Source organism: Apus apus, chromosome 2 (genome assembly GCF_020740795.1).
Source record: "Apus apus isolate bApuApu2 chromosome 2, bApuApu2.pri.cur, whole genome shotgun sequence".
Classification (NCBI taxonomy): domain Eukaryota; kingdom Metazoa; phylum Chordata; class Aves; order Apodiformes; family Apodidae; genus Apus; species Apus apus.
The window spans coordinates 131608813-131621067 of NC_067283.1; the positions used below are offsets into that span (position 1 = coordinate 131608813).

Sequence of the window (12255 nt, forward strand, 5' to 3'; positions counted from 1 at the left end):
TATAATTTTTCATTTACACTACTTGAAGAAGTCAGCAAGACAATGATTTGGTAACTCAGTGTATCAAATAGTAGCTGTACTTTATAGAGTTGAAAAAATATTAGTATAAACTCCATGTTATTTCACTAAATGCAGTAATTACTACCATGTCAATGGAGCATCATTAAGGGTTCATCCTTTCACAGATGTTTAAACAACATGTGGTTAAAATGTAGCACATACATCAGAGCAGCTGACAACATCATACAACCAAGCCAGTATTTATTATCAACACTCAAGAGGAACCCACACTTTCTCTTTGTTTAGCCTCCTCTATATAGACGCTGAATATTTGTAAATGTTCCTCTTTTATTGAACATTTGTTTAAACCAGAGAAGAACAGTAAGTGCAAATGTGAAGGAAGCCAGGCAAATCCAAGAGATTAGACATCCCAATAAGCCAAAACATGCGGCAAGGGCAGCCCTGTGCAGGGCGCAGTTCTGGTTCTGCTTTTCACATACTCTACAGACATTCCCATGCTGCACCGCGCTCTTGAGGTGTCACATACAAAACACTTCTCCAAAGGCTAACAACTATCCTCTAGTCTAAGCTGAAATCAAGCTATAGTGATGTTACCTTCACAAATGAGGAATTAAAAGAAAAATAAAGGGCTCTACCTATCCTTGACTGCCAGACATCTGTGTCCATGTCATCTACACAGCTGTGAAAGCATGTCGATGTATTTAGATCTTCCTCCTTCTGACTCTCTTGCTTTAGAGTTCAGCAAGATATGATTCAATACATTTTGCAAAGATAAATATGAAATAAGGACATTAGAAGCAGCTGGATGTAGAAACAGCTATAAAGGCTAAATCTGTATGGCAGGAATATTTAATCAGTGAAAAGCACCCTTTTCACAATACTGAACATAATTATGAAGAAGAGAGAAACCTAAAAAAACAATGCTGAAAATCAACATGCCTTACCCATAGGTCTGTTTCTGTCCCTGAGGTCCCTGTGGTTGGGGTGTCTGTATGAGTCCCTGTAGTGGTGGGCAATGGCCATATCATCCAAACGATAATGCTGAGGTGGAGGTGGGGTGGGATGAGGCAGACCATTAGGCTGATAAGATAAGCCATTATTTGGACTGTACCGCTGGCCTGGGCTAATAGTGCAGGGCCGCTTGCTTGGATGCTCTGAGTGCAAAGGCTCTCTGTCAAAGCCATTTTCTTTGGTTCTGAAAAACAAAGCAAATTAACTTAAATTCACATAGTGAGCAGAGGAACACACACCTGAAACTACATATCCAGCTGCAGGAACTAAAGCTTGTTCTTTCACTTTGCTCCAAGTGTGTGGCATTGCAGAACATTTCATAACAGTTCTTATTCAAAACATACAAAGGACACCTTCGTTTTATCTAGCTAGTGAGAAATATTAACAGGGTGAGCCTTCCAGTGGGGCAGCTTAAAGAGCTGGGCTGGAGAACAAGCAGCATTTACTGAAATCACCTGCTGATGGGACAGATAGACAATTGCAGAACTGAAACAAGTGATACAAGAAGCCAGGACTGAGAAATTTCCACTTTCATTAGTGCTAGAGCATATAGTGATTAAGGGAAACTTTCAGTTAAACATCTTTTTTCACAAGTCTTAAGGTAGTGTGTGTCAGTGATCTGAAGGTCAGCTGTACATCATGCCAGGATGAGTTCCCCTCAAGATCAGTGTCACTCTGAGACTTTGAGCAAGATGATCAGAAATGCTTCCTTCAGAGACTTTTGTACCAGCTGGGCTATTTCAGTCAAAGGTGCTGTGGCCATCATAAATTTTGCAGGAACATGTGGTTAGACTCAAGTCCTCAATGATGTTGAAGACTTCCCACTCCATTACTCTTCTACAGGGGTTTTGTGCTCCGGAAACTCTTACAAAGGAGTATTACAAGGGCATTTTTCACATTATAAATGCTTGTTAATTCAATTATTAATAATCACCTATTCTCAAATAACTCTACTTTGCACCTCTGTCCAAAAACCTGTAACTCACACTGAACTAATTTTCCATTACAATAAAGGCTAGAGTTACTTCAACAAGTTCACAACTCCTTTTAGGGAAGCTTTGTTTCACTCAAGTATAGGGAATTCTTACCACTGGAATAAGCAAAACCTACAAAATATTAGCTTTGCACAGAAAGTTTATTAGATATAAATATTGCAAACTGGTGAGGTTGCACCTTTATTAAACAGCTAATATATTACCAGCATTTTTACAGACAACTTTCTCTGTTGTGATTTCTGGATGGCATAGTGTATCTTTCTAGTAAAAACACAATTTTTGTCCCTTCAACAGGAAGGTAAATCTGACACAATTTTCTTGTTTGCCCGCTTTTAAAACAAACTGCCCTTCAATAAATCCTTCTCCACAAACCAACTAACCCTGAGAGACCATCTGAGGAGAAATACTCAATGTATCAGTTGTTGCCCCTCAATAGGTCCTCCTTTAATGTCAGTGGGAGGAAGGGTGAAACTCTGTCTTTGCAAATATCCACTGGGAGAGGTGATTAAAGTAAGAGCTTGCAATTACCATCAGGAAATAAAAAGATGGGTTGCACTGTTTTCAGAAGGAGTAAAGAGATTTTCCAGGGACCTCACCACAACCACTAATACCCGAGAAGATGCAGGTACATATATTTTACTACTCTTTAACTTAGGAAAGAGAGAAGAATCTTTCACCAATGCAGCTGGACAGCTGTTCTAATTTTGGGCAGAGATACAAAAGACATACTTTGTTAAAGCAGAGTATGTACCTTGTGCCAAAGCAAACGCAGAATGGCTGTGAAAACTTCTAATCAGGAAAATCTGAGGACCATCATATATTTTTAGTGACTTTTGGCATGATGGAACTGCTTTCAATAACTCTCAGTGGGTAGTGATGTTTTTGACAGCTCTCCAAGACAAGTTTTGTATTTTGTTGCTGGTGTGTGTTCCTTTTGCACATACCAACTCAAATTCTATGTCCAGGTCTTTCCATTGCAAAAATACTATGCAAGCAAAATATGGACTTTCCTGTATGTATGAGCCAAGCTATTCATTTCCAAAAGTTCTTTAGTGTTATGGTAAGAATGATCTCTGAAAAGGTGGGGGAAAAATCAGAAACTGCAAGCAATGAAATAACTTTTTTTGTTCACTAAGTGTAGGAAAAACAAACCAGAAAACTGTGACTAGTAGGAATCCAGTTTTCCCTTTCTGAACTTTAATTAGATGATTAAAAAAAAAGTAATAAATATATTTTCATACAAATTCACATACTTGCACCTTATCATACATGTACTTCTGTGGTGTTTTTTAGGAATGCTTTGTACTTATAAACTAGAATGAACTGCATAATCTTGGGTAACACACCAACACACCCATTCCTTCTGGAAACCTGAGTTCAACTAACACAGAAATTTACACGACCACTGAAAACATGTTTGCTGAAATTAAATTCCCATTTTTGCTGTTATACTGGATAATGTCTGTTGGGTCTTTTCTGGGTGTTGAAACCTTAATTCTACAATTTGTTGTTATCTTTTCTACACGTATATTTTTTATAATACTGTGCTACAGAAAATATTTATATTTTCTCATGAATGGTTCATATTAAGAAAATTATTTTTAAATTCCTCATAAGCCATACACATGGCTTACAAGGAGCATAGATGCAAGAGCTGTGTATTCTTCATCTCATTAAGATGTGGAGGAGCTTCTTCAAATGAGAAGATTAATCTAACAGAATTATTGGAGTCGTTCTCTGGGCCCAGGCACATTCAGCCCCTTGTGTGTCCAGGATGTGTGCCAAGGGTGCCCAGGATACAAGCAAGCAGAGCAGCACTTCCTTAAGTCACAAAACAATCATGGCCTCTTTTTATTTTTCTTCTCACTCCAAATTAGAGCTATTGTTAAAGGTACTTTTGTATCCTATAACCAATTTGCAGCCAGCTGCCATAGTATCATTTTATTTAGGTTGGAAAAGACCTTTAAGATCATCAAGTCCAACCTTCTGTAAGGCTTTGCAAACTAATGAGGAGAAGATAATTGATACTGTCCTTGAACCTGCTACAAGCCCTTGTTTTTGGCACAGTTTCTCTCTCAAATATGAAAAAGCCAGGAATTAAGACACAAAGTTGTAGCTCCCTGAACTTAGACAGCTCCAGACACCTTTTCACAGAATCACAGAATTTTTGTGGTTGGAAAGGACCTTTGAGATAAAAGTTCAGCCATCAACACATAAAAACCCAAACAGACACAAGCAACCTCACACACTCCACCAAAAAAAACCAAACCAAAACACAAAAAAACCCACAACTTTGGTCACTAGAGCATGTCCTGAAGTGCCGTATCTACATGTTTCTTGAATACCTCCAAGGATGGTGACTGAATCACCTTTCTGGGCAGGCTGTTCCAGTGCCTGACCACCCTAAATTCTTCATAAATGTAAAATCTCTACATGACACGTTCATGTCCCGTACAATCCTTCCCAGCAAGCTCAAAGGATGACTATTTTGTGCTAACATATTTTAAATCATGTTATTTATAACTAGCATTCATTCACCAAAATAAAAACCCACATTGGTCCAAGTTCCTTTGCTTTACTACAGAGGAATGTAAACTCCAAAACTTGTAAACAAAATATAGTGAACACTTTGTTCATGACATGTCATGAACAAATTACCAAAATGTGTTGTCTCCTCAGGTGTCAGTTTTTCTCTCTTGCAGTGACTGATCGTTCCCAGTGTTATTACAGAAACAGATTGATCTTTTTAATGAGCTAGTTTAATAGACTCCAAAATCTCACCGTGGCTGCTCATCCGTGTCAGACCATATGCACCAAGAAAACATTCAGTAAAACAAGAAGCTCTGCTGTCAGACTGCCCTATAAAACATACAGTAGACTTGGATATGCAGATAAATAAGCAGAATTGGAAAATGCATATGCAAAAAAAGCTTCTGAAATTGTAAGCAGATGACTGTATGTAGATTTTCTTTAACAAAATCACACCACCAGGTGGATGTGGTTATATGTAACACACACATTCCATGTCCTTTGCCCAATCCTTCTACTGTATTTTACCTCTCTTGGAATCAACTGTATGCAGTTACCTGTGCCCAAAAGAAAAATATAAATATGGAAGAATGTGTGTATATATATGCCTAATATATACATGTAAGTATCACACACACATCTATATAAGATATATATATTACATACATATTATATACAAAGTCTATATATATTCACTCTTGGGAAGTGAAAAAGATACCATAATTTACTTTAGGGAGAGACATGTCTCCAAACAAAATTCTTCAACAGCATTTAGTTCCCCTGGAAAGTTGTCTTTTCGGTTTTTTTCTTCCATATTCTAACAACAGAGTCACAGCAAACCCTCCTCTTACAGGATGCTTCATATCTTCCACCGTATTTTTATTAGTCTATATGAAAAATACTTAAGATATCTTAAAAAAAATGTTACATCTATTTCCAGATGTTTCCTCCTGCTCCTCTGTAAACATTGAAAATAACCAATAGTATAATGAGTAAAAAGCCAGACAAGTATTTGGTTTCAATATTCGCTCAGTCTAGGCATGCTCTGACTCTAAGAACAGTCTCTTGTGGTTGATTTACATTAAATTAAAAAGTATGCAACCTCCCATTCAGTAAATTTAAGAATATTTCCAGCAGAATCTTGTTCTTTTTACTATATCTTTAGTAGTGCATGAGGCAACTCCACTGAATTTGGTTCAGCCAGAACTACTGTATGAGTTTATTTTTTTCTACATAGCTTTAATCCTAGTAAATGGAGAAGTACTTACGAATAAACAGTGACAGGGTAGTTTGATACTGCAAAAAAAACCCAAACCTAATTTTTTAACCATTCCAGTGGGTGAACTGGGCATTCTCTTTTCAGGTCTTTCATGACAGCAAGGAATCTCAAGGTCAAAAAAGAAAGGACAGGTATTCCTGAAACACCAGCTCACCAGAACTAAGGAGTCCAGTTTCCAGCAGCAATCGACAGAGACTGCTGGTTGGTGGCTTTGGCACCGTGGAGTGTGCAGGCCAGTGGACACTCCACATTACAGCCCCTCCATGGACCCTGGGAATTCAAACACAGTGTCTTACCCACAGCACTGGAATGAAACTGTCTAGTCCTGGCCCCAAAAGCTGCGTTGCTACATGGAGAGGAACTGAAGACTCCCCAAGACAGACAGAGCCTAAGAGAGATTTCAGTTGTGAAGGCAAAGACACTTGCTCGCGAGCAGAAACTTCTGAGTTCAAAGAGTACCTATGTATTTTAACTAAAAAGAATCACTGAGAACAAAAGCCATAAACCAGACTTAAATCTCTCTGGGTCTAGGTCTTTGTTTTAATTAAAAGATGAAGGCTGACTTTAAATCCAATATTCTTCTGATCTGCCAGTTCCCTTATGGGCTACTCCTATGTCCTTTTTCTAGAAGACTAATTCAGGGTTTGATTACTAAGTTCTCATACCAGTCTTCAATGGCACCACCCATCCCCTTCCATGCATCTGGGACTGAAGGTACCATCAGTGAGACCCTACTTATTAGAAAAGTAACTGAAATTCAGCAATGTCAAACTGGGTCTGAAAAGGGGTGAGTACTATGCCAGAAAGCTAAGGAAGAAAAACAAAGGTAATATTTTATTGCCCATTTTTCCTTTGTGGCCTTACAGTAGAATCAAGTGATACAACTTTATATTACCAGGAAAAATGTAAGCTAGGGCTGTCAGAAGGTATGTCCCTCTTCTCCTCTGTATTCTCTGCCAAGCAAGTCCGCATAGGCTTATGAGATAATTCAATAAGTGTCTATCAACTTGAAGGAAAAATACCATGTCTGCTACTGACACTGGACAACAACATGCTGATATTTAAGTTACTCACAGATGTACAAGATCTTAGGAGGCCTTTTTATAGGTATTTTGGTACAACACTCTGCAAAGACTGAGGATATGCAGCAGAACTGCCCCAGGGAGCTACATTTCAGCTTTGGAAATGTTATTTCTTTGCACTGAATAAGAGACTACATGAAAATGCCTGAAAACTAATCATCTTTCTTGGATGTAGTTAGCAAGTTTGTGTAAACACCAATGGCTGTTTCAGTTTAATGTAGCTGTCAGGGAAAAATGGTGAAAAGAGGGTGTACGGAAAAAGGCTTCTCTGCTGGTATCTTTATTTTCTTGGTGATCCATAGGGATTTTTCTGAAACACAACCTAAATCAAGCTGATTTCAAATATTTTCACATTTTTATCTATCTAATGGTGACATTACTTTTTTACTAGTCTCTTCTGTCTATGAGAAACCAAAAGTTTTATTATGAGCTTTCAGATTTTGTTTTCTCTGGTTTTATGCTATGTTGGCCTCTCCCTACACAAAAAATATCTTCTGTATAAACTTGCAAGCCTTCTTGACTTTTTAAATCTTCATCTTTTTCAGTTAAAAGATAACTAGGACATTTGCCATGCCTCGTGCATGCAGGTAGTGGCATTTGGCAGAAAAGCATTATAAAAGGTTTCCACACTATAAAACAAAACTATGGCTTTGTGAACAAAACTACGAAAAAATCTGGGCCTCCCAAAGGTAACATCTGCTAGCTGAATTTCTAACTCTATCATGGGAACACAGTTAAAAATATATAACGACAAGAGTAATTTTCTTATAACACTACAAAAAGAGCTTTATTCAAATAAGAAAGAAATAAAACTGTTCCATATCCCTAAAGCCACTGTGCCTTGTACACATGCTCTCACTTGCCCTGTTTCTGCATGGACTCTTTCTCAACTCAGCAAGAAACCAGATTTAAGTGAGTATTTCTTCTGTTTGGAAGAAATATCTTTATGGATAGTGGATATATGGATATGGAAACATGGCACAGCAGAAGCAGTCGAAGTCTTGACTGCTCTCTGGCACTTGCCTTGTACTTCCCAATATGAATGCCTAGCCATTTTTCCTGGATTTACTGTTTAATTCAACAAAACTTCAAATAGAAAGGACTTGCATAGGGAGCTGGAGTGATCTGCCGCTCATCACTTCTACTACATACGCACCAAATAGTTAGTATGGTACTGGTTGGTAGATATGACCACACTGTGTCCTCGGGCTGGCTGTGTCAATGTATGCACTATATAGAAATATATATATATGTGTGTATATTTATGCACACACATGCATATACACATACACAAAGGCAATTTGGCCACTGCCCAGCTGTCAAAAGCACAGAACCCAAACCCAGGAAACACCATCTCAGTGCCCCCCGTGGCACCCACCCACCCACTCTCCCCTTGCTAGGGGGAGCTCAGCCCATCCAACCCATGGGACATTTCCAAGTGGGGTGTGAAAGATGCAGCAGTGCTCACCTGTCTGGAGTTCGCCTCTTCCCGTTTTCGTTCACATCGAGAAGCAGCTCTGAGGAGTCAACAGGTGAGGTGGTGCTGGCATCCAGAAGCAGCTGTTCGTGCTGGGCGAGGTACTGGGCTGGGTTCTGCTTGGCTAGCCTTGCACAGTGCAGCAGCTCCCGCTGCAGCAGGGGCAGATTGGCCTGCAAGAGCATTGCACAGGTTGAGAAGGCAGCTTGCAGGTGGTTTCCAGCAGAAAAATCAGAAATCAAAGGTAAGTCTGCTCTGGGAGGAACCTGTTGCAAGCATCCTCAACTAGGTCTGTTGTGGCTAGCTGCCTGAAAGCAGGCAGCCTGATTGCGGGGTGAGGTCATGTTTGTGGCACGGATGCATGGAAGGATGGGAGTTAAATTACGAAAATGGAAAATAGAACTGCAAATGCTGTGAGAAAACTAGGTCTGAGCTCCACACCTTTAAAAGGGGAAAAAACATTGTCCTGCCTTTCTTAATCTCCTTTCTTACTATCTAAAACCTGAGTGCCTGTAGAGCAGCAGTTTTCAACAAGTAACAAACCTTCATTATTTGCTTTCCATTCAGACTGCAGTTAGTACTTAAAAATTATTTTCAACCACAGCATCTGCAGCTCTGTCACCATCCTTCAAGGGCCTTGGGGAGAACAGGATTGCCCTGAGCTTTCCCATTACACTTGCAGTTACACATTAAGATAAAGATTACAACAAAATCTCATGTTCCAGAGCTTCAGTTAATCACAGAGGGCAATGACCCTCCTCCAAGACAGATGTACCTTAAAGAATTTTTAAGCTTCTTCTCAGGGCCCCACTGGGGCTTGTATCATGGGCTGAAGAGCACCACAACTCAAGCCACAGAGAACTGAAGTTGCTCGCTGATCTCTGGCTGTCATATTTTACCCCATCTACTGGGCTCATACTTCTTGCCAGATTTGGGACCAAGATCAAATTGTATGACCCTCACATTGGAGGAGATAGCTACACATCCCGGGCAACTTCTTCCTTTCTTTATAGTATATGCATATATTGATAATAATTTCTTACCTACTTATTTTTGTCATAAGGTGATGTGCCCTGACCTCTCTTGTCCTGTGCCCAGTGCACAATGATTTGTTGTGAGGGGATTTTCAAGTACTGGATTAAATTTCATGGCCTTTAGTAACTAGAGGTGAATGTAGAGCTGCAGCCTGTGGACTTGGATCTGCAGCTGTGGAGGGCTCCATGCCAGGGAAGGTGACTGTTCCCAAAGCAGGCCATGACTCTGTGGGAAGCCCATGCTGGAGTAGTCTACTCTTAAGGAACTTCACCTCATGGGAAGGACTCACGTCAGAGAGATTCATTAAGGACTCTGTTCCATGGGAGGGACCCCATGGGGAAGCAAGGAAGGACTGTAAAGAATCCTTCTCCCTGAGGAGGAAGGAGCGGCAGGAACCACCAGCCTGTGAACTGACTCTAAACGCCATCCCCTGTCCCCCTGTGCCGCTGGGGGGAAGGAGGGAGAGAAACCGGGAACAAAGTGATTTGGGCCCGGGAAGAAGGGAGGGGTGGGGTAACATATGCAAGCCCTGCTCTGTGTGTGTCTGTGTCCTGTATTAGTGTGAAATTAAATTACTATTTTTTCCCCAACTTGAGTCTATTTTGTTTGGGACCTTAATCAGTGAATGAACCCTCCTTGTCCTTTGTCTTGACCCATGAGCTTCTCGTTGGCCTCTGTGCTCCCCATCCCAGTGTGTGTGAGGAGGAGGGAGGGGAGTGGCCAGGTGGCTGGTTCTTTGTTGTTAGGTTAGGCCCAAACCACAACATAAATGTATGTCAAAAGCGTTCTGAAACTAATGTGCTGGGAACAAAGCAAAAAAAAAAGCAGATGTCCTGGAATGTTTTGAGCATAAGATCTTGGTAAATTACTTTGCTAACATTATAACAATCACAAATGCTCCAGCACCTGTTCCTGTACCGTAAGAGAAGACCCACTGTGCACAAACAAAAGGGGCCTATTTCATGCACGGGCACTTCTGGCTCCCTAAGACAACCAAATTTTGAACTCGCGAACAAAAACCTTAATTCATTTTACTTGTTTTCCTTCTCCTAATAATAAATGTGAAGATTTGCAGTTAAATAATATCTTTTTTCTAAACAGGTTGAACATGTTTTCTGTGCACAGATGTCTACAACTCTTAATATATGTATTAAATATGGATCTACTCAGTTTCTTAATTTTTAGAATTTTAAAGAAAATTATGAATTACATGGCTTGTTATTAGGGTTTATAATGGCATCAAGCAACATTTGGACAAACTCAAAGTGAAGAAAAACAGTATTTAAAAACGTTTAGGTCAACTCAAATAGTTTCAGTCTGCTCAAGACATTATTCTAAACACTCATTATGAAACCATATAGTAAAACATAATTGATTTATTGGAGGAACAAAAATCAAACTGCTAGGTCAAGAGTACAGAGTACAGGCCGCAGTACATAACAAAAAACTAGTTTTTGAAAAGCTGGATGCAGAATGAAGCACCAACATTCTCCCTAATGTAAGCAGGGAGAGATCAGACTCCTAAGGCAACTCAAGTGTACTCAAACAGACTCTGAAACCAAAATGGCCTTAGCCATAAAGGTTCAGCTGTGACAGCACAGTTCTCAAACAGAAGTCAGATATATAGGTTAGAAAAACACTGACTACAAACAATGTCATATTACTGGCTTACAGTCCCCTAAAATGTTGCTCTTCAGAGTCTGGAATATGCTCCTGCACTTGTTTTGGATTAGACCTTATATCCTCCCAAGATTTAGGTAGTGTCTTAGCCTCCTCCATCAGGTTTATAATCACAGACAGGATGAGGAGAACATGTATTTTACTCGGCTGTCAGACCTGTTTTGCACTTTGAAACAAACTGTTTTAACAAGAAAAGAAAACATTATCACTGCATCTGCAAAAGAAATTACAGCTCCAAAAGCCTTTTATAATTTCAGTGCTCACTCCAAGTAATTAGTTAATAATTTTCCACTGTTGGATGTTCCTACTTTCTTCAAAATTTTGGCAACAGAAATATTTCAGTATTGTAATTTAAATTAAAAAACTTCATTAGTATATAGTACAATTAGGCTTTGATGTAAGCCTTTATAATTGCCAGTTTAAATAAATTCAGACATACTTTTAAAAAAAAAATTTCAATTGAGACAATTTTTTCTTGAGAGAGCCCAAGTAACTCAAAATCCAATTATATATTGATACTGATGCTTACAACTATGTCACTATACACAGCATGTCTATTGAAACAGTGTTGTCAGTGCTGAATATGCACACCATGTACCACTTAAATTTAATAGCCTAAATCCTGTTTGATATTAATACAGAAAATGTGCACAAAAAGGCTCCCAGCCAATGAATGGTTTCTGCAGGTGAATGATCTTATCTTCCTCTGAACCAGAACTGGAAGAGAGATAAGCAATTTTATGACTATTATCTGTAATAGATCAGCACTCCCTGGCATGAGGCACCATACAGCACCATGGCGTGAAGGGTAGGTCCTTTCCCAGAATTTTCATTACAGAAGCACAAGTATCAGCTTCCAACGGCAATATCGTGTTTAGAACATTGGCAATCTGTAGTGGATCTAGGCTGGACAGGATATACAGCATGCAAAAGGTTTCAAGAAGGTTTTGGTGATCTGCCTTCATCAGGTTAACAGATTAGAGGCAAAGCTGGGAACAGGACAAGTCTATGGCACAGAAGGGACTGCAGGGCTCAAGAGCCTCTCTCTTGCCATGGTAATACTGCGAGATGCAGCAGAGATCTAGCTCTGGTCCTGCAGAAGCAATTTTGCCATGTTAGCACAGTCTTGAAGGCAAAAGAGCATCT

At 39.6% G+C, this 12255-nt stretch overlaps 1 protein-coding gene across 6 annotated transcripts in view; it reads right to left on the reverse strand.

Moving 5' to 3' along the window:
• Positions 1 to 12255, reverse strand: part of RUNX1T1 (RUNX1 partner transcriptional co-repressor 1) — a 115668-nt gene that overhangs the window by 31220 nt on the left and 72193 nt on the right. For all 6 annotated transcript variants that reach the window (XM_051610504.1, XM_051610505.1, XM_051610507.1 and 3 more), the window contains 2 exons: positions 8386 to 8567; positions 966 to 1216 (listed from right to left, as the gene is read on the reverse strand). In XM_051610504.1, the coding sequence (XP_051466464.1) occupies positions 966 to 1216; positions 8386 to 8567 (433 nt within the window). The remainder of the gene's footprint in view (positions 1 to 965; positions 1217 to 8385; positions 8568 to 12255) is intronic.